The sequence below is a fragment of the Alosa alosa genome, chromosome 10, assembly GCF_017589495.1.
Source record: "Alosa alosa isolate M-15738 ecotype Scorff River chromosome 10, AALO_Geno_1.1, whole genome shotgun sequence".
Taxonomy (NCBI): Eukaryota; Metazoa; Chordata; class Actinopteri; order Clupeiformes; family Clupeidae; genus Alosa; species Alosa alosa.
In genome coordinates, this window is record NC_063198.1 from 13,889,968 (window position 1) to 13,917,016 (window position 27,049).

Genomic DNA, 27,049 nt, shown 5'->3' on the forward strand with positions numbered 1-27,049 from the left:
CGTTGAGCTCAGCCCACCTTCAGCGTCTTCTCACGCTGACAATGTCCGTAGGGCCTACCTTGTTTCCTACTGTCCAACTTGTATTTCTCAACATAATCTAGGAAGAATGCTTAAATCTATAAAAGCATTTCCTCGACTTCAAGATAAATAAACACGAAGGTTAAATCGCTGTTAAGCAGGCTAACAGTACTGGGTAGCCTATAATGCGTAGAGGAGAACTGGTAGGCCTACAATTGTAACAGCATACTTGTAACAGTGTTTTATTCTCAAGATATGGTGTATACGGAAACGTAAATAGACATCATGTAGCCTAATTATGTAGAATCTTACAGCCATCCAAATATGAATGGTGTAGGGGATACCGGGTATGGTTGTAACATGGGGGGAGTTGTAACATCATCACCAATTCCACCAATCAGGGATAAGATATGAGCCATGTGACAGTTTCTGACTCCTCCGACTTCCTTAACGATCACACATGGACATTTTCAAGTTGTTAGTGCCATTTATCCCAGAGTAAGGAGAAAAATTCAACATCTGAGGTAAGAAAGTAACTTTTTTTTTTTAGATTTATTTTTTTCTAGTGCTTTTACCATTGTAGATACAGTTGTATGAGTTACATCAGGTCAAACTATAGTTTCTCTAGTAAATAATGGTGTAGCTCTCTCTTGCTAATGTCAAAGCACCATGCTAATACAGCTAGCTAAACAATGGATGACAGTGGTGGGGTAGGTTGTAACACATTTTTTGAATATGTTACAACCTGTAGAATGGGGCTAGTAGACCCATTTAATGTCTGTGTGTGTGACTGTTCAGCCTAGTGATGTAGTACGAGTCCGGTCTCGAGACCAATTTCTGCTTTCTCGGTCTCGTCTTGGACTCGTTCCTTCAAAGACTTGTCTTTGGCTCCGTCTTTGACTCGGTCTCGGACCACAGTGGGAGGAGAAGGACTCGAGACCAACGCATTTTTTATGTTCATATAAAAAAACAGACAACACATAACAACAATAATAATAAAATGCAATGTTGACTGGCATTATTTGAAAATGACATCCCATGGTGCAATGCAAAGATACTGCCGTCAGAGCCGTTTATTTATCTCTATGGCTCTGCTGCCAGTGAGTGTCTGTAGGTCAGCATAGTCCATATTAAGACGTTAAGACTGCTCCTCTAAACAATTCCCAATCTAGCTTAGTCTGTAGGCCTAACTGTTGATTATTAACTGGGGTGATATTAAATTATGAATATTAAAACTGAAATTTTTTTATGGTCTTGGTCTCGACTCGGTCTCGACTCCTAAAGGACTCGGTCTCGACTCGGACTTGCTTCTTCAAAGACTCGGTCTTGACTCGGACTCGACTGTATTTGAAAACCAACAGACTTGGTCTCGACTCGGTCTCGACCCTTCAAAGACTCGGTCTTGACTCGGACTCGGCATAGGCGGTCTCGTCCCCATCACTAGTTCAGCCCTCTCTCTCTTTCCATGAGAGACACAAATACATACACACACAAAAGTATAAACGTTGTGGTTTTTATATTTAGTTTAAAACGTTAATATGATCTCCATTCTCTATGTGAAGAACGGATTGTATGGTATACAATATGTTGGTGAATCTATTTTCACACCCTGTGTACCCTGTTTATGCAATAAATCAGTATATCAAATGGAATTCCATTTTTTTTCTGCATTTTTTTTTACCTGTTACAATCTACCCCAATAGGTGTTACAATCTACCCCAGTAGTGGGGTAGGTTGTAACAAAGGTACACACTGTATTTGTCATAATCTCACAAATTCTGTAATATAGTTGAAGAGATTTAAATGGTTGCCACTTGTAGTAGACAAATGTGGGTACTTTGCCAAAAAGTTCCAGAACTGTAGCTTTAAAAGAAATGGTAGTTTTAGGTGCTGAAGAAAAATGTGTTACAACCATACCCGGTCTCCCCTACTTAAATATGACCAGAGATATTAAGAAAAAGGTGCAAAATTCAAGTATAGCGATTTTTTATTAATTTTTTACTTTGCTTCGTGAAATTTGAGCGTGTAGATATGTCATTCATATTTTCGGCCCCTCTGTTTCAAGTTAACATGAGTGCCATATAGTCATAGCAAATGCAATTAAATGAAAATAACAGCTGTAACACCCTTCTCTATGGCAAAATTAACTGATTTTATCACGCGAACACTTCTGATTGCGAGTTATATGATTTTTGTGTCGCGATCACACAATTAAATGTAAACAATAGGCCTAGGCCAATATTATGTTCTCTTATTAGACCTTTCATATTGTTGTTGACCATATAGGGATACTAAAGAGATCCATGTTGCATGTCCCCTGAGGGACTCGCACAGGCTACTATTCTATAAAGAAAATACCGATAGGCTAGAGATAAAATGCATTGATAATGTTATTAATAGGCCTATGTTTATGCAGACTGGATGTATGATATTTATAGCGTAGGGCCTAGCCTAGATTACCCAAGAAACGCCGATCGTGTAGCACAGATTCTAGAACGCTAGGAGGGAAGGGACATGATTAATGTGGGCAGTAGTCATACAAGGATACAAGGATACAAGGAAGTTTATTGTCACATGCATATAGTTACTGGAAGTAAGAAATGCAGTGAAATTATGTCTGGTGTCAGCCTATTTGTGGATTTATGGGGATTATGGATTATGGATTTAAAAAGTGCTATCTATCTATCTATCTTCTCATCTATAAAGAAAAGAAAAAAATATAACAATGTCAAAATGAGTTTCCATAACAAAAGCTATTAATTTACAATAACTCTGTAGAGAATTAATTAGGCTGATGTAGAGATGGAGAATGTAGAGATGAATCATGGAATTCAAGTAGCAGGGCAGATCAAGTGCCCTCTTTTCCTTTAAAATAATGAGACCAACAGACTGTGGAGAAGGGGTTTCACTTTCAGAATCACTTTCAGTCATGACTAATAGCCCAATGTTACATTTTTTGGCATGTTTACAACAACATGCCTTCGACCTAGAATGCTTCAAATGTACCAACTCAATCAATATAAGTTAGGCTACAGCATCATTAAACCTATTGACGGGACAATATTTTGAGTAATGTTACCGGGCAATCACATGATCGCTTTCATGTGTCTGATTATGATCGCAACGAGTTTCCACTGATGACCAAGTTCCTCAGATGAAATGTTATTTTCCACTAGGTGAAATGCCGAACAACATCTAGGCCTATGCAGTATTGGCAACGTGGCTCATGGCATAGAAATGTCATGTGTAGCCTAGTTATTTGGTCATAGTCATAGGTCTATGCCTTGTCAAAGGTGCATTTGCAAGAAAAAAAACAATTAGGAATTTTGGGAAGTTCCATGGGGTCGTTGTAATTGTTTTAGTCCAGAGGGGGGGGTTTCCAGGCAAGGATTACTTTTTTACTGCTTAACTATGGGTTTTTTTTTTGTAAACTGGGTGCACTCAGTTTCATTTAGGCCTAAATGGTGTATATAGAAACATAAAAGTACAATATAGGACTGAAGTGACGTAAAACAATGCATTCATTGTGGATTTATGGAGAGATAAATGTGACGAGACTGATATTTGTTCAGCCGGTTATTAGGCTATGTTATATTGAGCTCTCTAAATCATCCCATATCTTCCCATCACTAACTTGTGAGCCCATTGAGAGGTCAAAGAAGGGGGTTTCTTGCAGCTCCCTAATTGCTGAGGCCTTCAATTTGAATTATGATTCACTTTTCACATTCACTCAATCAGCACTTAAATGGTTATAAGCAACTACAGGAAATAATATTCAAACAACAGTTTCTAATGCAGAAAATATGTGTGGTTAAGCCTACCCCCTAGTGACACAAGTACAGTACACATTTTTAGTGATGGCCTCATAATGATTATAAACGCAATCCATGCCACAATTTTCCAGCATTGGATGTTTTTTTTTATATACAATTTAATTTTCTGTATGGTCATGTGAATGATAAAAACATAGCCTACCTGCCCCTTAGCCATTCAGGACATATTGTTATAGGACAGATTCACAAAAATGTAAGAAAATATTTCATAATATGACATTAACATATTGCCATGAGACACCGGTTTGCAAGTTTTTTGCATGCATTTGCAAACATTTAATGAAGGCTAACTCATTGAAACAATAAGCTATTCATACTTAGAAAACTAATGGAACAGCTTAGAGAATATAATGCTGTTAGATAATTTTGTACGCTTTGACGCAAAATGAAGACAGGAGCCAGTGATCCAAAAGAACAATACAATTGTATTATCTTTGCAAAGAGAGAGAATGAGACCAAACAATGGTTCGTACCAAAACTCTGACATGTTCTGCAGGCAAGCTTCTTTTATATCATACAATCAGGGTGTGACAGTTACAGTTTTTTCTGATTGCTTAAGCAAATTTTTTGCAACTATGGCTTCTTCACCTCTGTATCCTCTTCCTCCTCTTCTTCCTCCTACTTCTTCACCTCCACGTCCTATTCTTCGGCCTCCTCTAATTCTTACTCTTCTCACTCTTCCTGCTCCCTCCATTGTACCCATTGTACATTACCTGTGGCTTACAGTGCTTAGGTGCTTATAGTGCTTAGGCTGATTGCAAAGTGAACTAATTATCTAAAACAGTTTCACATGAGAAAGTGTGCCAGAGAGTTGGCAAAATAGTGTAAATAGTGTCAATAATGTGTATAGATTTGCTATGAGTGTGTTGATCATTTGGAAATTGAGTGTAAAGCAGTGAGTTGTGTTTACAGTTCCGCAAAAAGAGTGCTGTGCAGTGGATTGTGCCTCCAGTTGTGCAAAGTGGGTGTTACAAAATTGCAAAAACTGAGTGCAAAGCGGTGTTTGTGCTTTTAGTTTTGCGAACTCAGTGAGTGGTTTTGCTATAAGAATTAATAGTTTTAGAAATTGTGCTATAAGAATCACGGTTGTGTTTAAGCATTCAGAAAAAACTGTAACATATATGGACTAAAACATCATGGACATGGACAGATTATGAGCCACTGGGCCACTGGGCCCCTGGGCACAGTTACGAAAAGGCGTAATGACATGATGACATAACCATTAGTTTCAAGGCGTCTTTCTGTGGAAAAAAGATGTCAATTAAAAGCATGCTTATCTCGTAACCTTTGTTATTTGACTGAGCCATGATATCAGGAGTAGAAACTTCACAGAGACTTGGGCTTCAGGGCCCCCTGGGCCTAGGCCCATTGGGGGCAGTCGTGGCCCACTGATCAGCACTCTGGACCTGTAACCGGAGTGTTGCTGGTTCGAGCCCCGACCAGTGGGAACGGCTGAAGTGCCCTTGAGCAAGGCACCTAACCCCTCACTGCTCCCCGAGCGCCGCTGTTGTAGCAGGCAGCTCACTGCGCCGGGATTAGTGTGTGCTTCCCCTCACTGTGTAGTGGGGCTGTTAAGCTCTTAAAATAAGGACGATCTTGCTTTTTATGAAAGAAGCATGAAACTGTAGTGTCACAACATATTACAGAGGTCGGTGACCTCTATCTGACCTCAGAGGTCAAACTGAGAATGCCTCCAGATCTTAAATTAAAGCTTAGGACACCAAGAACAAACCCTGAAAGTTTCATGCTTCTTTCATAAAAAGCAAGATCGTTGATCTTAACAGCACCACTAGTGTGTTCACTGTGGGCTGAGTGTGTTTCACTAATTCACGGATTGGGATAAATGCAGACCACATTTCCCTCACGGGATCAAAAGAGTATATATACTATAGGCCTACTATACTATACTACTATATACATTCAGTAATCCATCCTTGATCACACATGGACGATTCCAAAAATGATTGGCTACTAAACTTTGCCTTAGGTGATAAGTGATTTTTTTTTGTCTGGGCCCATGAACTGTTTGTGACTGCCACACATCAAAGGAGCTGTACGCGACTGGCCCTTGCCTGATATCTATTTTATTTTTCTTTACTTTTCTTTATCAGATTGCAACAAAACAGCAAAACTCGTTGTGTCGTGTTTCGTGCATCATTCTTATAGGCCTACCGCAGAGAAATGGTGGGAGGAGAAACCATATGTTAGCCTACATATGTCAAATTATTTCGTATTTTGGTTTCAAAATCCTGATGAAAACGCATGCGTTCTACAAATTAGATGATCCACTAGCATGCGATGCGAACTCCGCGACGCTGTATCCCGGTAGAACTCGTCCACATAACATCAGCGTGGAGCGGGTGACCTCTCATGGTCGAGTGAGAGCAAAACCCAAGCGGACGCTACCATGAAAAAAAGGGGTGAAGTACTTGGTGGTCGTTCTCAAGGTATTTTTAGTAAGACATCCAGTGTATGTCTAAGGTTTTGTAAAATCTCTACATAGTGTGTTATTGAGTATTTCATGTGATTTCGGGGAGACATTTGTGCACCTGAAGTGACACAATTGTAAGTTAATGTAGATTTCCTGAACATGATTAAATGGCTTGCCCCAACAATGCTGGAGGGCATCTGCAGCTCCACTGACTGAAATGACTGGCTCTGGACCTGTGAAAAGGTTGTGAAATCATATTGTACATAACATTACCATTAAGTCGTACGTTTGAAGAGTTCCGATGGGCATTTACTTGCCATTGTCCTGGGGCCCACCTCTAGCCTGTGCTCTGGCTGGTGGATCTTCTGGCACGCTTTCTGTTCAGATATCGTTACAAAACTGATCACGTTAGCTAACGCTAACTGCACAAGATCAGGTTTTTGCTTGACCCACACTTCGTCATTTTGTAAAGGTAAGTAGGCTGAGTCCACAAACATTTTCAGCTGTAATTGAATATTACATCTTCGGGTTAGGGGGCATAGGTTCGTTGATTGTGATGTTAACGTAAAAGTTCTGACGTAAAATATGTTGCATCTATGTCTCACTAATTTGGCCTCTGTGTCAGGGTGCTTGCAGCAGGTTAACGTTAACGTTAGGTATTTGTTAATCTCAAAATGATTTAGCGATCATATGTTTGTCTTTATCGTCTTGATCCAAAGTGGTTTTGCGATAACAATAGATTGCAATAGATAATTGCAATGTGATATCTAGTATGTTTGTGTCCTTATTCATGATGTTTAGGGTAGCCACGTCCTTGCTAAATGTGGAATATTATCATAAATGTATTCGATACTAGCCTGTGGGTCTGTCTCGTGATCCTTGCATAAAAGAAGTAGGCCACTGAACTGTCTTTTTGTTGAAGTTGTCCAACCAGAAAGACACTTGTGAGATTTAGCTTAAAGTTGATGATACTATTTGAGCAATGTTGCAATGTTCCTCGTTGTGGTGCACGTTCCCATTGATATTGGGTATCAAGTTCTTTTCTGGAGAAATTTAATCATCAGTAGGCAAATTGTCATGATGATCCAATCAGAAGAAATGGAACTGGTTATGTGGTTGCCCAACAGCATTGCTTAAAATGTTGCCCCAAGTATCATCACTTCAGTTGAAAGAGGTGTGTGTGTGTGTTGTAGATGTTCATCGTCAATTTAAAATGGCAACAGACATGGTATTGATTTGACAGATACTAGGAACAGTGCAAGCCCTGCCAGTTTAAGGAATACGTCATGGACATGAATGCCAAGGAGGGGATCATTAGCCTGTTTGAGTCTTGAGATCTAGTAGAGTGGATTTTGTTTTTGCCCAATGCATTGTAGATTTTCTTGTGCCTCATCCATAATTTCCCTCTACTACTCAGACATCCATTCAGCCCAAACTAAACTAATGAACCTTGTTCTTCTAAGCCATCATAAACTTTCCTTTGACAAGCCTCTTAACTCTGTCGATGTTGGTCACTGTTTAGGCACTTCAGTGTGGTATCCTGTGGATGTACGGCACCAAAATCAGTTCACAGTTAATATTAAAAGATAATGATTATGGAAATGTGACTGTGCAGTCAGTGAGACTATATGAATGTAGCAACACATGCCATATTGAAGGCTAAGCCAAGCAAATTGAGAGCAGTCATTATGGTGCAATCCCAATTTTTATTTCCCCCTTTCAACTTACATTTAACTGTACTGTACTTTTTTTTATATATATATATATATATATATATATATATATATATATATATATATATATATATATATAAAAATATATATATATATATATATATTTTTTTTTTTTTTTTTTGTCACATGGTGGGTGTTAGCGGGCTGGCCAGTCAAGGATGCTTCTGTGAATGTCTTCTTGAGTGAATGACAGAGACCTTTGGGCAGCCGTGGCCTACTGGTTAGCGCTTCGGACTTGAAACCGGAGGGTTGCCGGTTCGAACCCCGACCAGTAGGAAGCGCCCTAAGTGCCCTTGTGCAAGGCACCTAACCCCTCACTGCTCCCCGAGCGCCGCTGTTGTTGCAGGCAGCTCACTGCGCCGGGATTAGTGTGTGCTTCACCTCACTGTGTGTACACTGTTATGTGTGCTGAGTGTGTTTCACTAATTCACGGATTGGGATAAATGCAGAGACCAAATTTCCCTCACAGGATCAAAAGAGTAGATTATATACTTTATACTTATACTTAAAGAAAGATGCTGTGAAAGACCTAACTAGATGTAGTAAGAGTGTCAAAACAAGTGTAGAAAAGGCTGCATAACTGTCCTCTCCCAGCAGAATGCTCTGACTGAGCTAATCCCTGTAATACTACCCTACTGCTCTCCTTGCCACTGTCACAGCTAACACGAGCAGGCTCAGACGCTTAGGCCCGGCCGCAACGTGACTCGTGAGTGGCCTGTTCTGGCAGTTAACGCATTATCTTTAGCTTAGGGTGTTCTGTCTGTGCATCACATGCAGATCAACAGTATAAGGCAAGAGGGTGTGGTGTGCTGTCACTGTCAAAGCAGGCTTTATTGATTCAGAGGGAACAGTTGTCAGTGTTGTCAGGGTAATTTTATGTAGGATTAAACATGCTGCTCAGTGCTGCTACAAGCTTGTTGAATTGTGATTAACTATTGGTCATATAGGATTTATGTAGATGTATTAGTGTAAACTGCCAGGCAGTCCTCTCTACAGTGTGTTTTATTTATTTTTTTAAAGCGCGTGTGAAACTTTCAAAGTTTCATGGATGCCTTCTCAAAAATCACCTCTAGGCGGCAAGATTTGACCTAGATTACACTTGCCGCATTTGACCTACTTCTGCAGTCACGTTTCTGCTGAGGAACACTCAGGGTTTCAAAGTCAAAGTCAAAGTCAAAGTCAGCTTTATTGTCAATTTCTTCACATGTTCCAGACATACAAAGAGATCGAAATTACGTTTCTCACTATCCCACGGTGAAGACAAGACATATTTGACCAATTTTAAGTCCACAGGTAAGTAAATAAGTAAATAAGAGGGCACATATAATAATAATGAAAAATTAAGAGCAGCAAAATTTTGTTGAAATTGTGCATAGACAGTCAATAAAATACTAGTGCAAATACTGTAAAATACTATAAAATACTGTTTGACCTAAGTAATAAAGAAAGTGGCATAGTGGTGCAAGTTATGTAAAGAGCAGCAGAAGCATTGTGTTTTCAGGACAACAACACCAAGTTGTAAAGTGTACAAGTGTGCAAGTGTTCAAGTGTTCTGCAGTGGCCATTGTGGGTCCAATGTCCAGGATGTTATGTAGCTGAGGGTGGAGGGGGGAGAGGAGGAGAGAGTTCAGGCAACAGCTTGGTGTATGAAGCTGTTAGGTTTAATGGCAGATCTCTCTGTGTCTGTACTCTTTGGGTGCTTTAAAGTGTTTAGATCCCATATTCATAAGTGCAGTGACGCTGAACTTTTAAATGACTTAACATTATTTGGAAAATGTCAAACCATTAAAATTAGCCTAAACTTTAAAGTGAAATTAATTTAATGATATCTCCTAAATTACGTTTATTTATTTTGTTAGTAGCACTCTGTTGTCTGCCGGCGAGGCTTTTATGGTCAATACCTTACCTACTCCAACGAGACAGCCTGCCCAATAGGGCATATCTATCTATGGTATATGCCATATACCAGCGGTTCCCAAACTTTTTCCCCCGCGGACCACCTTCTACATCCTGACTCGGCTCGCGTACCCCCACCATCCAACACATAAAAAAGTAACACATTCTATTGACGCATTCCAGGCATCGTTGTTTAATTAGCCGCCCTACATGATAATATAATCAAAATGTACAACCGGTCTATGAGCTCTCACGTTAAAAAAAAACAGTGTGGAGAACCACATTAGAATGGTTAGGTAGCATCTCACTGCAGACCACGCACTGTGGCTTTGGACAGTCTGTCTCCCAATCCACGTGAAGCCTAGGACTATACTGTATGCCTCCTCATGCTTTTGTTTTCTTCGCGCAGTCTTCTCTGTCTCGTTCTTTCTTTTATCCCCTGCGCTCCATCTCCACCTTCATCATTCTGCCCCCCCCCATCCCATTCCATCGTTACCTGTGTCCTGCTCTGTTTCTCTCGCTTCTCTTCTTCCATCGCTTTAATTAGTTCTTTTGGACAGTGTCCCTATTTTTAGCCAGTTTTCCATGTTTACGCAGCCTTCTACCTAGCCTATACTTCAACGAAACTAACGCGCCAGATATTCTGGCTGCCCGCAGGAAATCACGTGTATTGTGTGTAGCTTATTTTTTTTTTATGAAAACATAGATTATTATAGAGTTTACAAATGATTTTCCGATTCGAAATTATGTATTATTTATTCACTAATTAGAGTATTAATTAATTAATCATTTTTAACTCCTTTCCGCCATTGCCCATTTCATCTCGCGTACCCCCTAGTGGCAGCTCGTGTACCACCAGGGGTACGCGTACCACAGTTTGAGAATCCCTGTCCTATAGGCCTACCCTATGCCTATACCATAATGTTGTCCAATAGCTGTCAAGCGGAAGAGTAGCGTCCCTTCTGACTCTGTAGCAAGCCGACTAGCTAAGCTGTCTACCGACAGACAAGAGAACAGCGTCGAAATTTAAAATCGAAACGAGGTTTCGTCCATGTAATGACCGTCAGATAGATATGCAGATGATCTTTCCAGGGAAACCGGTCAGCGGGGCAGTGTTGAGTCTGTGAATGGAACTGTCGGTACTGACCTGGTACAGACGCCGCCAGTGGGGAAACCTTTGTTATTGTTATTGCTAACGCTAGCGCTAGAGCTAACGTTACAGTACAAAAATAACTGCACTACTTCAGGTGTCTGCATAGCAAAACAGTTTGGGAATTATTTGCAGGTAATATGTAGGAGATGCAATATTTTGTACTTGTAAAAAGTGCATTGCACTATATTGACTTTTCTGTCGAAATGCAACATTTTGGACACGATAACATTGTGCACTGTGGCTTCATACAGGAAAACTGTTTTGTGTTTGTACCATGACTGCAGTTAGTTTTGTAAGGGTAGGGTAGGCCTACGGTTTGTTATGTTAGAGTGTTATCTTTAGCCCGTTGTTAGTTTCTCTTTTTTAACTGTGGATTTGCACGTACATTAAAATGAAAAGCACGGCTGTTCTTTGGGTGCACGGATTTGTGACTTGTAAAACGCGAGGTGCACGTTTAAAGGATAAATGACGCACAGATCTCCTGGGCTAAAAGTTGAAGCACAGTAGGCATAGCCTACAAACCGCAAGGCGCAAGCAGCGCGCCAAACGCTTACAAAACAACTGAAAAAAGATGCCTCCATGGAACAGCGTATTGTCTAATTATGCCCTCATGATCCACGGTCGCAACGTGTTCGATTTTGTGTAGTTCAAATAGTAAAGAAGACCTTTGTGTAGTTAAAGATATGTTAAGTCAACATGATGAGATGAGCCGTTTTTTAAAAAGTGTCTCGTCTTCTCTTCTACAGTTGTCAGAAGGGCCTGTGGCCCGCAGTAAGCCTCCTCCGACAGTCCCTGCCACCACTGCCATGCCTAACCGCACCATCCACCTTTTCAACAAAGGCTTGCGTCTCCATGACAACCCCACCTTGGTGGCGGCCTTGGAGTCGTCGGCGGCCGTGTACCCCGTATTCGTCCTGGACCGCCACTTCGTGGAGAGCAGCACGCGCATGGGGGCGCTACGCTGGCGCTTCATCTTGCAGAGCCTGGAGGACCTCCACCGCAGCCTGCAGAGGCTTGGCTCGCGTCTCTACGTGCTCCAGGGCACCCATGAGGCCGTGCTGCGGCGCCTGGTGGCCCAGTGGGGCATCACCCAGCTCAGCTTCGATGTCGAGGTGGAGCCCCACTACAAGCGGCTGGACGAGGAGCTGCGCGCCATGGCTAGCGAGTTGGGTCTCGGGGTGCTCAGCTGCGTGGCACATACCCTGTATGATGTGAAGAGGTAGGGAGTGAGCCCTGACATAATACATAATAGGCAGCATGTTTTTGTCTTCAACAAACAAAGCTTTCAAGAAATGAACAATGAGTATTCAATATTTGTTTTGTGCAAACAAATAAGGAGGATAATTGATGTAAGAAAGTACATTTACATAAATCTTTGCTGTTTTTGCAGGTCTTGGACCTTTGTAATCAGACATATATTGATATCTTTTGTATGTATTTTTCATCTCAGAATAATCAAAGCTAATGGTGGGCAGCCACCACTGACCTATAAGAAGTTCCTCCAGGTGTTGTCCATTCTGGGGAAGCCAGACATGCCTGCACGTGAAATCACAGAAATGGACATCCAGTAAGTGGACAGACACACCTATACAGCAGATATTTGTATACATGTTTCATGTAAACAAGCCTTATGAGGCCACGTCTAGCATACAGAGATCAAAGAACTCAGAGATTCAAATACAGTGACAGATGACAGATGGTTAACAACAACCAGACAACAACCAGAAGATGCTACTCCTGACATTGACATTGACACACACCCACACATGCACCCACACGCACACACACACACAACTGTAGAAAGATACTCGCTGACCACACATCCTGGCCTGAAGTGTAAACCTATAAATCCTACAGCCACAGTAATCAACTAAATTTCACTGGAAAGCCAGGACTACCGGTCAATAGAGCAATGTTTTCTCCAAGGCATCTTCACAGTTTGCATTAGACTGCAATCATTAGGAAATACCAATTCTTTTTGGATGAAACTGGATTTTGGATTCCATCAGCTATGTTACTGAGGAAATTAACACCTATCTCCACACATTTGTTTGTTTTGTAATTTATAGATTGCTCTCATGTGTTTGTGTCCCAGCTGAATTGATGCTTGGCTTGTGTCATGGTGTAAATAGCGCTAGGCCTGCCTCCCCCTGTGCTGTGGGTGGTGGCGAGGGAACAGAACAGCAAAGCCTGCAAGCTGCTTTGGTTGGGCAAACATGGCTGAGCTGTGACTCCTCAACAGATACACAGGGGAAAGTGGCCAACCAGGCGTGGCTGAACGCCTGTGTGTTTTGTCTGAGTGACTTCCAAGACTGAAAATAACAGCAAAGGTGTGTGTGTGTCAGAGGGAGCATACTCATGCTGTTTATTTTGTGTCGCATGCTGTTCAGCTGTTCATTCTGATGCCTGGCTTGTGCTCAGCAAGATCAATGATAAAAGAGTAGGTCACACCAAGCCCACACCTGTCGCTTTTCACAGCAGGTGTGTTTGTATCTGATCTGAGAGAGAGAGGGAGAGAGAGAGAGAGCGAGAGAGCATGTATGTATATCTACATTTGGGGCAGGTGCAGCACCATAGCACCCTTCTCTCCCATTTGTCAGTTAAAAAATAGGCTTGTTGTTTAGAGTGGCGTGCAGTAGTGGGATGTATACATGTGCGCACTTGGAGTTTGCTGAACATTGGGGCTACAGCTTACTCTGAACCTTAAGCTTTCTCAAGTAGCAGAATCACTCCGTAACATGATTGTAAACACACTGAGTTACTTGTCATCCTCCTACAGGAAGTGCCCTATGCCCAGCAATGAAGGTGGCGAAGAGCATTACCAGGTGCCGTCCCTCTCTGAGCTGGGCTTGGAGGTGGACAGCGAGGTGCTGTGGCCAGGAGGGGAGAGCCATGCCCTGGAAAGGCTGGAGAGGCACTTCCAGAGTCAGGTAGCACATACATATAGAATATCCATATTGAGTGCAGAATTGTCAACATTTGGAAAGAAATATAAGTTGAAGGATATTCTAGTTAGCCTGCTGAGACTGCGGAACTAAGAGATGCACGGAAGATGAATAAGTGGGGTTTCATGAATAAGGTGAATGACTTTGAGGACTCTTGAGTTGAAAAATGGATGGTGTGGCTACAGGTTTTGCAAGCTTTGCAAGCTTTGCAAGCACACACTAATCCCGGCGCAGTGAGCTGCCTGCATCAACAGCGGCGCTCGGGGAGCAATGAGAGGTTAGGTGCCTTGCTCAAGGGCACTAAAGCCGTGCCTACTGGTCGGGGTTCGAACCGGCAACCCTCCGGTTACAAGTCCAAAGCACTAACCACGGCCACGTGGCCACGGCTGCCCCAAGTCATCATACTAGGAAGGGAGATGCTGTGTGGAGATGAGTAGCAATGTCATCTTTCATGTGAACAGTAGCTACAGTGTGTGTGAAACTGTCAACAGCAACACTCTAAACTTTTCTCATCTGGAAGATCTTAAACAGTCTCCGTTCATTAAAAACGACCTAGCGTCTGCTGTGACTGCATATAACAGTCTAGCTTAGCGGCTAATGAACGTTATAACCAGCATACACACAATTACAAGCACTCCCGACAGAACCCATACAGAAATCGTTCCCCTCTGTATCACAACCCAATAAGAATAGGCTACATGACAACATAATAATAGTTAAGTTGACCATTTATTTCATACTTAGCCTTTAGGGAGCCTGACACACGTGCTGTGTCTATGTCCATGTTTTTTTTCCTTAGAAGTGTATCCAGTATTGATTTGTTTTTGTATTTGTATGGATTTACATATGCACAGTTGTACAGTATATTACCAAATCTTAATAGGAGTAAATAGGGTTAAATAAAACAAAATCTTTTTTCTCAATTCTGGTGAATCCCAAAACCTCAATACTAAGAATGTTACCACATTTCTTGTAACAAATTAACGGATTCATTTCGTGTGTGTGTGTGTGTCTGTGTGTGTGTGCCTGTGTGCGCGCCAGGGCTGGGTGGCCAACTTCTCCAAGCCGCGCACCATCCCTAACTCCCTGTTGCCCAGCACCACCGGCCTCAGCCCCTACCTCAGCCTGGGCTGCCTCTCTGTACGCACCTTCTACCACAGACTCTCTAAGATCTATGCACAGGTCAGTGCTGCCCTCACCACCACACAACCGTAGGCCCTTTTTGTGCACATTTAAGTTTATTCCATTAGTTTTGTGTATGTTTAGTTCATCCTTTTTTAGTCCACTTCTATGACTTTAAGAGATTGTCTCTGTGTTAAGCAGCTGAGTGACTGATATCTGTGAAATGCCTAATGACTCAGCTGTAAGGAGTAAGACGACTGAGATTAAGCCTTGCAGATTACGCTCGTGCCAAACAAGTTGCTGACAATGTTGCCTGAATTAACAGTGGCGGCTGGTGGTTTTGAAAGTAGCGGAGGAAGGTGTGTGGAGGTAAATGAAGGGATGGGCTTTAGAGAGTGGGGGTGTTGTAAATTAATAAATTAAATTGTACCCCAGAATGGTACATTATTAGTATACGTCTAGTATCCTGTACTACTTAATACCTCTCTAGTTATGCAGGCTTACTATTTGCAATTTAACCCTCGTTGATCAAGACCTTCTAGAGGAAATATGGATTTAAAAATAATCCCATGCCAATGTTTGCAAATCTTAATATAACAGCTTCAAATTAATTTTGATGGTAAACTAACTTGTAATTGGGAGAACCGTGCACCCTCCGCAGTCCTAACCTATCTGGCTACAGAGATCCAGCTTTGCAACTTGCTCTCCAATGCCCCGCAGTCCCAAATAGGCAACTGGAGTGGATGCCCAGCCCAGTAGCTTTTAACCCAAAACGTACACAGACATGATATCGAAAAGTATCAAAAAGACTGGATTAGATCTACACAGCAACCACTAAATATTCTTACTTCACCCACTGCAGTGCTTACTCCTTCCTGACTCTCCTTCATTCCTTCCTTTCCATTTATTTATGGTTTTCAAGATAGATCACATGTTCGTTGCATATAAAACAGCACACAAATGTTATTATCATGAGTTATCATATTATCATGAGTTGAGAATGAGGTTGTCATTCTAAGCTTACTAGTTACTGTTACCAGTCATGCTGAAATTTGTTTTCTATAAAATTATATTCTATAAACTACCATTGGAGTTTTGTACACAACTAACCTGCTTATTAGTCCAATGAGTGACAAAGTTGCTCAATAAAATGTTTGCTTTATTCACAACCAAGCAAATTGTTAATTTGCGATCCAATTTGCACGTCTTTCATACAGTATGACAACTTATGACACGATTCAGTTCCCCTGAATTCTGATTGGTTATTGAGATTTGTAGCATTTACAATAGGTGTTAATGGGGACCTTTGGGAAGAAGATCCTCCGTGCAGTAATTTTCAATTACGGTAGAGGTCATTTTCAGGATTTTAACTGATTTCAGTGATATTTCGCTTAAGAAGCAATTTGTTGCATGTTGTTTCGACAAGTGAGTTAGTCAAATGTATGTAAAATTGTGTTACTTTAATTTCCCTTTCAAAGTTTCGGGAGGATGGTCATCACTCTCCTCAATGGACGCGCCTCCTCTGGTAGCGACCTCAACAGGCCTCAGTAGATACTACACAAACACTACTTCGGCCTATGATTTGAGTTGTGCTCGGCTCCAGAGACAGACTGGGGAAGAAATTATTTGAATTAATTTGAGTTGTATTTGCCTCTCTCCTTTACCATTCTCCTTCCCCTATCTCTACCCCGCGGCCTTGTCTCCGTCTCCCTGTCCCCCCAGTCGAAAAACCACTCCTTACCTCCAGTATCACTGCAAGGCCAGGTGCTCTGGAGGGAGTTCTTCTACACAGCTGCCTTGGCCACCCCCAATTTCACACGGATGGTGGGGAACCCCATCTGCCTGCAGATCGGCTGGTACGAAGACCCTGAGGCCTTAAAAAAGTGGAAAATGGTACGGGGGCCCGCACATTCGCTCTGTATGTCCAGACAAGCGTGGGGTATCGTTTGGACTTTGTCGGATACCATTGATAAGTTGATACTTTTTAAAACTGTTCTGGTGCTTGATCTGGTACTTAGCCCAATAGCCCAAACCGATGGTTGTCAACGTAACATTACCATATCCTATCTAGTTTGCTAGTAAATGTTGAAATGGCTTGCCATAGACTTCCTCACATCTGCAAACGGAAGTTATTGCACAGATGCATTTCAGGTTTATTCTTATGCATCGTTAAATGGTTCCAGACATAAAATCCCATTAATATCGTAACCAGACAGACTTAGTCACAGAACTGTTGCCATATTAGAAACCCGGTTCCCAACCCTAGGCAGAAACAGGAAATGAAGTTGGTTAGTCCAATCAGTCCCTGTACATTTTAAACTAATGTTGCATTCCTTTTTTTTTGCATACAGTATTTTAAGGGTAAGGCAGATTTTGAAGGAGTTTACCTACCAAGCTGTACTCTGCAAGCTGTACACCTGCTTTCTGTTCTTTATTCATGCTGTTTTCATGTTCATATTGTTATTGTATAGAGGAGTTGTTACATCCTGGCAAAATCAAACAATGTCTGTTGATGCATGGATTCCATAGGCTCAGACGGGCTTCCCCTGGATCGACGCCATCATGACCCAGCTGCGGCAGGAGGGCTGGATCCACCACCTGTCCCGCCACGCTGTGGCCTGCTTCCTGACCAGAGGAGACCTGTGGATCAGCTGGGAGGAGGGCATGAAGGTACTGCAGGCAGAGACGGGGCAGCACGGGGGTTGGGTGGGGGTGGTTATTTAGGTAGTGACTAAGAGGAGAGATGTGAGTCATCCTGAAAGATATAGAGCTGGTATATTGTGTGGATGTGTGTAATCTTTGTTGTCCTTTGTCCTTCATTTAACCTGATGTTATGTTGACATAATGGTTTTACGTTATTTATGGACATTACCGGTATGTTTGTTTTCATATATGTAAAGCCTAACTCTTTGAGGGGGTCACAAGGTGAATAGGAATTGGCATGTTTTAGACATAATGGAGGCATAGGCTTCTGTGTGTGTGTGTGTGTGTCTGTGTGTGTGTGTGTCTGCTTGCATGTTTTCATGTGTGTGAGTGCATGCGCTTTTTCTGTTGGTATAACTCTGGTGCCTCTGTGTGTGTGCAGGTGTTTGAGGAGTTCCTGCTGGATGCTGACTACAGTATAAACGCGGGGAACTGGATGTGGCTGTCCGCTAGTGCCTTCTTCCACCAGTACACACGCATCTTCTGCCCGGTCCGCTTCGGCCGACGAACTGACCCTGATGGACACTACCTCAGGTCAGAACAGTCCAGTCAGGGCTATTGAAAGTAATACAGTAATACCATATACTGGTGTGCAACACCTACCCATACAGAAATTTCAGGTTTCTGGCGAAGTTGCCGCAAATTTGCGGCAAGGTCATATTTACACATGCAAATAGATTTCTGGCAAACAGTTGCGGTTAACTTTTGGTTATGTTGCAGCAAATTTGCAGCAATGTCATTATGCAAATTAGGTTTGTCACCAGAAGTTCACTGGAAGTTTGCCATTATTGGCTAAGTGTGATGGCAAATCACTGGCGAACACATTTGCCACTAGTGGCAAACTTCTCATTGTTGCCAGAACTTTGCTGGAAGTTTGCCTCTAGCGGCCAACACTGGCAAACTTCTGGCGATCTTTTCTAGTGAACTCATTTGTTTCCCACAAATCACCCACAAGTTTGTTGCAAATCTGCCGCAAACATTTAATTTTTGTAAGGGTAATGCCAATATTTTATTTACTAATGATAAGTGCTTGAAAAATGTAAGTTCTTTGTATTCTTTTGAATTCTTATAATGGAACACTACACTTTAGCAAACGTAACGTTTGGGCTTTTTGCCTTTAATGTGACGGACAGTAAAAATAGAGCCAAGAAGCGAGTAGGAGAGAGAGATGGAGTGGGATCTGGAAATGACCCGGGTAGGACTTGGAAGTCGGATCCCCGTGGGCATTTGGACCCAAATGTGGTACAGGCGCTGTAGCCAGTTGTGCCCCCCCCCTTCATCTTCATTTGAGGAATTCAGTCGCTGTTCAAAGGTAGCTGCAGTGTGGTGATTCAGAGGAATTTTAACTGGCAGGAAGATCTCAAAACCACACTGGGTGGAGAAATACCATTACAGTTGTTGCCGTCCTGATGCAGTAACATTGTTTTGTGTGCATTGTTTCATTGTTTGTGCACTGTTTGTATTGACATTGGTAAACTTGTGGTGATTGTGCTTCCTTTTTTGCAGGAAGTACTTGCCTGTGCTGAAAAACTTCCCATCTAAATACATCTATGAGCCCTGGAATGCTCCAGAAGATGTGCAGCTCCAGTCAGGATGCATCATTGGTACAGTTTCCTCATAAGCTCTTCGATAATTAATTTAGAAATGTGAAAATGTGATCTTTACTTAGAGTGGCAGTCTATGGTGAAGGGCATGCATGGGGGGAAATAACTCTGCTCTTCCCTAGAAAAGACTTACTTTTATTTTATTTCTCTTCTATCTAATCGGGGATGTGAATAAGCAGAGTTTCATGTAGGAGCTTTAAAGGTTGTATCAGCAATAGCGGGGATACGTCACTTCTGTTGATGTTCGAACAAAACAGAGAGCTAGCTCACTGCTCCCTCCCCCTCCCTCCCGTGCAATTAAAACTCTCCTAAACGCGCATCTTGTCGGTTATTGGTTGAAACACTTTATTTTGCCTTTTGAGTGGTTGCCAACCCTTGTTGATGGCAATTGTTTTTGTGTACAGATCTCAGAGCCTAGGCTGCCAGAGACAGTCTTTACAGCGTTTTTTTGACGGCCTGCTTATGGGGCAGGCAGCTAGCGGGTCGTTAGGAAAGATTAGATGAATGTGATCATTTATGTTTGGGCTTTTTTTTTGGGCCTGAAATCGCTGATACAACCTTTAACTCTGCTGGGTGATCGGTGTCAGGAGCAGGCGCTCTATATTAATATTGTGTGCTAAGTGTCAACTTCTGGAAGTTTACATACAGTAGCAGAGACAGACTTTGACCTCTGACCTAGTTTGTTTAACTGTACTGTGTCTTTTCAGTACAGTACTCTTGGTATTGTGTCGAGACCACTTCAACCTTAGCACTTTAAACAAGACAAAAATGGAAGATTTAGCATTTCAAGTGCCATACTGTACTCTATACCATATTTTGCAGTAAGCTGAATCACATTTGTTTTAACTGCTGGCTTTTTCTCTGCTGGAAGACCTATTGGTATAGTGAAGATGAACATGTTATCATCTGATTTAGTCCCTGGCAAGGGAGACCTTGACCTTTGTGTTACTTGTTTGACCCTCTGCTCCCTCTTTGTTCATCAAATATTTGTGTGTGTGTGTGTGTGTGTGTGTGTGTGTGTGTGTGTGTGTATGGTGCGTGCAGGTAAAGACTACCCACTGCCCATTGTGAACCACCTGGACGCCAGCCAGAGAAACATGGCTCTGATGAAGACGGTGCGCTGTGAACAAGCAAACACCACTGAGCTCACCAGAGGTAAACATGCACACACAGGCATACATGTATATACATCCAGTTTGTTCAAAGCTTGTTCAAATGTACATGGGTGTGTCTGGATATTCCAGTTTTGTGGCCCTGCATTAGGTTCTGTTGTCACATGGATGTCTTTAGCCTCTGCTGTGCAGCTGGTCTCTGGTTAGGAAGGCCAGGTTGTGTGGCTGTAATGGATTTTATAGTTGTGTGTGTGTGTGTGTCATAGATGTGGCGGATGACCCTATGGAGGTGGGGGTGAAGCGAGAGCTGTCAGAGGAGGACGCTGTCGCCCAGGGAGACGGCACGGAATGTAATGGCGGCATCTCTGTGGGGAAGAAGCATTGCAGCTCGGAGAACGAGGGCCGTACGTGCAGCTGGACCCCCGACACCCACCGTCTGCAGGAGATCAGCAGCAAGGTCATGTAGAGGCGCCACACCATGGACACCCTCATCCCCTCCCCAGAACGACGCACTACCAGACACTAAACCAGTGCTTCGACTCGGACTGTTTTTTGTTTTTTTTCCTTTCATTTGTCATGCTCAACCCACCACATCAGTTCAGCGTAACACTGACTAGCATTTGTTAGCTGATCTGCATGTGGATCAAAGTGTCCTCCTTCCACAACCTGTACACATGTGTGCGAGGGACTGTGTCCTGGCACTAGTGTATGGCTCTGCTAAAGAAGTTGGCTCTTTCCCTCCAGCTTGTAGTCGCTCTCTCTGACTTCTGAGCCATGGATCATCCCATCACAGGTCGAATCGTGTGTCCACCAGACATGCAGCGCTGCCTGAACATATGCATCGTGGGGAGCCTTCACTCTATCTCTTCCCATCCAGTCCCATCTCCCCAATACCCTGTATCAACTTCCCCGGAGTTAACAGACTAATGAGACTATGTCAAAGGCCGGATGGGAAGGGGGTTCCTGCTATGGAGGATGGGTAATGTTCTAATATGTCTCTGCAGATGTATCTGGCTACCTCCACCGAATTAGAGATTATTTAGCAGGTACTGTTTTTTTTGTGTTTTTTTGTAACACAGTGGGTGAGTTTGAAGATTAATAAAGCTTCCTCGCGTTTTGCTTTCAACACCTTACCAGGAGTACAGCAAACGCTGCACTGTCTCACTCACATGCTGCCATTCACTTGATAAACTGTTTACTTTCAAGGCTCTCAAGGAATTGTCAAATAGGATTTTCTTTTTACATTTTTTTTAATGCAGTTTGGTTGAAATGTAGGAATTTGAAAGGCTGCGCTGAAATTGAATCAAAGCAACTCTTGTTGGAGGTGTGGTGTAGCCAGTGGATGTTAGCTTTTGGAATTTATTTTGTGACCTCATAGGATTCTAATCCACAAAAATCCTAGAGACAGGTTTTCTGTGTCCGGTAGCAGGATGGACCATTGCACGTATTAGAACTTGACCAAAAAAATGCTTTATGACAAGATGACATGCTTACTGTACCATTTACTGATGCAAAGAGCAGTGCTTCCCAATGTTGTTTGGCTGCTTTGTGACATTTCCATCATAGTAATATGGATATACCAATGGTCTTGTATGTATGTATGTATGTATGTATGTATGTGTGTGTGTGTGTGTGTGTGTGTGTGTGTGTGTGTGTGTGTGTGTGTGTGTGTGTGTGTGTGTGTGTGTGTGTGTGTATGTATGTATGTATGTATGTATGTATGTATGTATGTGTGTAATATTTACACTATCTGACCATTTTGAAACATTGTTGAGTTTATCTGCGTTCTCTGCCTTTATACGTGACTACCGGTAAGTATACATCCATATAAATATATATATATATAAATCCGATTGTATTGTTAACCTATAAAGTGGACATTTGTTGTGACATTTTTGCAAGTGATGTTGAGCTAATATAGAAAGCCCAAATCGGGTACATACCCTGATGTTTCACTTATAAGTTGGTGAAAACTATTGCAGCTTTTTTTTGAAGATCGATATATGAGTATTTCAATGACCATAAAATGTTTGTCTAATCGGTTTGAGTTTTCTAATCATTGAACTAAATGCATGATGACCCTTTGGGATGACACACAACCTCCCCCATCTGTAAAACTGTTGTTGTAAAACCTCCATGCTTTTTGAATGTCAATCAGATAGTCAACGTAATCTGCTTTCATGCTCTGGAGTGCCCATCTGATAATCAGAACACCTGCACGGCTACTGCACACATCTGAGCTAACTGAGCCCACTTTCACTTGGCTGGAAAAGTTACTTGCTTGCACCTCCAGCATTTGGCTGATTAAACTGTATTTTGTGTGTACTGGATAGATTACCCTGTCATTACCCAAGCTGAATTTCCCTCCTCTTAGTGAAAAAATGTGTGAGTGAGAAAGTCATCACTTTAGACAAGGCCACCCCCCTTTCACTGGTCATGGGTATCAACATTGCAGAATAAGACTTCCAGCATTGCCTTCCTTTGCAGTGCAGATATTTGTATCAAACATCAGGATGCACTTTTATTAAGATGTACATTGCATAATACAAATCAAGTGTAAAATCGTGTCTGTGTAATTTATCCGTGCCATTTGCCTGAATAACCAAAGTCATTAAAATATTAAAACGTAGAGCAGTTTAGTGCCAGAAGTTCATCTGAATCTGTAGCCTTTCAGAACATTATATATAATGAAGCACTTTCACTACTTCCTCTAATGATGATCCACTTAAAGATGCTGCAGTAGGCCTACATTACATGGATGTTATCGCAAGTGATTTACAGACAGCAGGTTAATCAAAGCAAACGTGGTGTATAACAAAAAAGTAATTATGCAGTGCTAAAAACAAATAGGAATAAAGGATCTACTTTGAAGAGTGGATAAACTGTGGCAGAGCTAAAAAACAGGGCTCTAAATGAACCTTTTTGATCACCAGCCAATGTGGCTGGTAACTTTCTAAAGAACCCTGCTAATAACACTCCGCAAAGTGCCAGGCAAGAGGAAAATGTTGAGAGATGTCTTGTCACTTTTTGCAGAGCGGAAAGACTGCTGGATGGAGCGGGGAGGGGATGCTGGGTTGGCCATGACTTTCTTTCCGCTGGCTCTTGCCAAAATTACAGTTGATTAAACACGGAATGCTTGTGTTCGAGTGTGTTTTGATGTAAATATGAGACCACTGACCATCCTAAAGCACTGTCTGCTTATATGAACGGTTTGTTCAGGTGACGCAAGATCCGGTTGCTTGCAGGGGAAGATCGTAAGGAGAAGAGCGCCACGTCGGCAGAGCACTCAGTAAAACCCCTTAATTTTTTTCTAAAAGTTCTGCAACATCGCAAGCCCTCTCCAGTGAGGAAAAGAAGCGCGATTGTAAGCGCAGCGCCGTGCTGTTTAAAGAAGAACTCGATAAATTGTTAAAAGGAAGATCCAGTTGGACCAAAAACCCACCACTCATTTGTCGCAGGTGGGAATTTAGGAGACGTAACCTTAGATAACAATCAGCCGCTGAACGCAGAAAGTGCTGGAAAACAATGGTTAAGGTAAGGAGCTACTGAGTCTTTTGATTTTTTTTAGCAACCTACGCACACAGGCTAAGTTCAGATGGGGATGTAGAAAGTAGGCTAGAATATACTGAGCGAAGATAACAGAAAGTTTGCAAGAAAATCAATAGGCCTATTCCGTTGGTGACTGATGTGTTTAATTAGTTTCATTTAATCAAATCAATAGGCTACTGGCTTGCCTCAATATACCAACGTTATCATTTTGTAAAGTGTGTTTGAAAGGCCTAAATTAATCCTCAACCAATACCGCATGTTGGCTAAATTGTTATATTTGGATTTTTAATTGCCAATGGTTACATTTTATGTCACTGCTTGTCGCTGTCCAGCGTTTGATTGGATTTGTTTGTGCTTTTTAGAAATTGCATTCTTTTACTTCAACTTTGGCTTGGCTATAATTATAACAGGCTTTTTAGGAATTGCATTCTTTTACTTCAACTTTGGCTAGGCTATAATTATAAGAGACGTACCAGTGCCAAAGCTGGGACCATATGTCCTATGTGAAACCTTAACTGGAACCGTCACCTATGTTATCGAGATAATTGGGTTATTTTTAGTCATGCATCAGTGTTTAAAAGTAGTCTATTGCAACATGTCGTTAAGAAAACATTATAGGGTACGCTATCTCCGAGGTCATCACTCATCAGTGTACGTTTTTCCAATTCACATATGCCCCCCAACCCCGTTTGTTCAGCACCTTTATAATATTACCACACTGTGATAATGTGCCCTAACACTAATTTTCACCCTCTTTGATAGAACGTTAACTCGGAAGTGCAACAGAGTGGCATTATTGAGTGCCGAGAGCCTGAATGTTCAGAGAGCGATCCAGTTGAAGGTATGTAGGCCTTTATCGATGAGTCAATAGATTGTTTTACTACCTAGCCTATATCTGCAGACGAACCGTCGACCAGGGATTGCAATCCTAGGTGAAGTGTTGCTTGTTGTTATTTCAGCGTCAGAGAATCATCGAGGGAGGTGCTGCTGTTTATTTATGTAGCCAATATGCATGCGCAAGAGTAGGGTGGTGTGGGGCCCTCGAGGGTAACAGAAAAGCCCCAAGGAGACGCTAGAAAGTCAGAATCGTGCTCTTTTTTGTTATGCTGTAGCCTAGTCTTTTTTGTATTTAGAAGGTGAAGATAATAATGTTTAATCTTTAGGCTTACTGTGCCGATTTATTGAACAGCTGGAATATGTTTAGTCTACGAAATAGTTGTCTCTCTTTTTGGAACTGAGTGGATGTAGGAACAGCTGGCTATGTGTAGACCTGTTATCAGGCACTGGATAAAAGTGTTAGCAGGAGGAACATCTTCTGTTTTCCATACATCAAATTCAGTCCTGAAATACTTAACCTAAAAAAGCATTTCTGGTGCTGAATTCTGTCTCATTCTGTGGTCCCTAGCCACCGATGCCAAAGATGGGAAAGATGGAAAAGAACACCCTGTGGTCCAGCCTGGCATGATTTGGCGGGTGACAGGAGGTCTCTTTGGTGCCACCAAGACTGTTGTCGGGGCGACAGTTGGTGGCGTAGCCTGGCTGGGAGGGAAGAGCCTGGAGATCACAAAATCTGCAGTCACCTCTGTACCTTCCGTGGGGGTTGGCCTGGTCAAGGGTGGCGTGTCTGCCGTGGCAGGGGGTGTGTCCAGTGTGGGCTCCACAGTGGCCAGCAAAGTCCCGTTCACAGCCAAGAGGAAGGACAAGGCAGAGTGAGAACAATGGACGTGCAGGGAAACGTGCTGACAACAATGATCGTGCTGCAGAACATGAGGATGAAGAAGATGATGATGATTATGATGATGGAGAGAGGAAGGACACTTGTCATCACCCCGCTCCCCCTGAGCCATAATACTATTCCAGATGATGGTGACCTGTTGTGTTAACATAGTGCTCTATTTTTTGTGCATGAACAGGGGTGTATCTGGGACCTCTTGCGATTTTTCTTTTTATTGTTGCTTTGTGTGTGTGTGTGTCTGTGTGTCTCTGTGTGTGTGTGTGTGTGTCTCTGTGTGTGTGTGTGTGTGTGTGTGTGTGTGTGTGTGTTTCTTTGTCTGTTTTTTTGTTGTTTTTTTTGTGCGATCACCCTAGATTTAGACACCTGGTTACTTCTCCATCCAATGGAAGACAATCATTTCAGATAATGTTTTTGAAAGCTGTTGAAATGCAATACTTTTGGTAGATCTTTGTGTGTGTGTCTGTGTTTTCTATGTTGTATATCTTCAGGATTCCATCTCAGACTAGCCTGTCTCAAAATAAGGAGAGCATAAAGCATTTGATTGAGAAAATACTTTACCACCAACAACTGTCTTAGACTGACCGAATGAAATATGACTGCTGGTATTTTACCCAAGTGTACTGTGGATTATTGTCAAAACCACATTGGTTATTCACTACTCATTTGTATCCAGAGCTGTATGTTTTTACTTCCCAAAGAGTGTAAACTGAATGAAATAAAAAATACAATATTTATTGAACAAGGGCTATTCTTTGCAGCATGCCCCCTGGCTACCTTTTTTGAACCATATCTATATGAAGATTTCTATGGAGTTACTGATTCAGTGCAACCCTAAAGGATTTGTGCTCTTCAACATAAGAAAGTCCCAGAGCGTGGTACCATGCTGGAAGTCCTTGCCCTAATAGCTGCCCGCTCTGGAACGCAAGCGACCCAGATCTGGCATGGAGTAGAGCCGGAGCCGATTCAGATTCAGGGGCTAACTGAGAAATGTTAAATCGTGTTTTTTTTTTTTTTTGTTTGTTTTTTTTGTTAAAATAAAGCCATATTGGAAATAATTTCATCCAGGTGACATGGTTTTTCTTTTCTGCCTTTTATTGATGTAAGTGTGTCAGCTGTGGTAGAGTGTCTTGCTTTTTGGTGTTGTGTTGCCTGTGGTGGTTAGGTGTAACGAGTGCTTTTGTCCCCTTTGCTCAGTAGATCCTGTTTGTGAGTGTT

The 27,049-nt window shown here is 42.1% G+C and overlaps 2 protein-coding genes across 4 annotated transcripts; both read left to right on the forward strand.

Moving 5' to 3' along the window:
- The first annotated feature begins 475 nt into the window (after positions 1–475).
- On the forward strand, positions 476–23,112 carry cry4 (cryptochrome circadian regulator 4). Of its 3 annotated transcripts, none has more exons than XM_048255591.1 (11): positions 476–542; positions 11,811–12,283; positions 12,515–12,631; positions 13,844–13,994; positions 15,051–15,191; positions 16,854–17,024; positions 17,661–17,801; positions 18,217–18,368; positions 19,341–19,438; positions 20,483–20,593; positions 20,817–23,112. In XM_048255591.1, the coding sequence occupies exons 2-11, from the start codon at positions 11,871–11,873 to the stop codon at positions 21,014–21,016; spliced, it is 1,695 nt and encodes a 564-aa protein (XP_048111548.1). In that variant the 5' UTR covers positions 476–542; positions 11,811–11,870; the 3' UTR covers positions 21,017–23,112. The 3 variants fall into 3 exon arrangements, with proteins under 3 accessions (XP_048111548.1, XP_048111546.1, XP_048111547.1); XM_048255589.1 differs by lacking the exon at positions 476–542 and adding an exon at positions 6,443–6,754; XM_048255590.1 differs by lacking the exon at positions 476–542 and adding an exon at positions 10,864–11,196.
- A 645-nt stretch (positions 23,113–23,757) lies between these two features.
- zgc:153675 (uncharacterized protein LOC768179 homolog) lies at positions 23,758–26,573 on the forward strand. The gene is made up of 3 exons (XM_048255592.1): positions 23,758–24,084; positions 24,862–24,940; positions 25,505–26,573. Exons 1-3 carry the CDS (start codon positions 24,076–24,078, stop codon positions 25,810–25,812), a joined length of 396 nt encoding a protein of 131 aa, XP_048111549.1. The 5' UTR covers positions 23,758–24,075; the 3' UTR covers positions 25,813–26,573.
- The last annotated feature ends 476 nt before the right edge of the window (positions 26,574–27,049 follow it).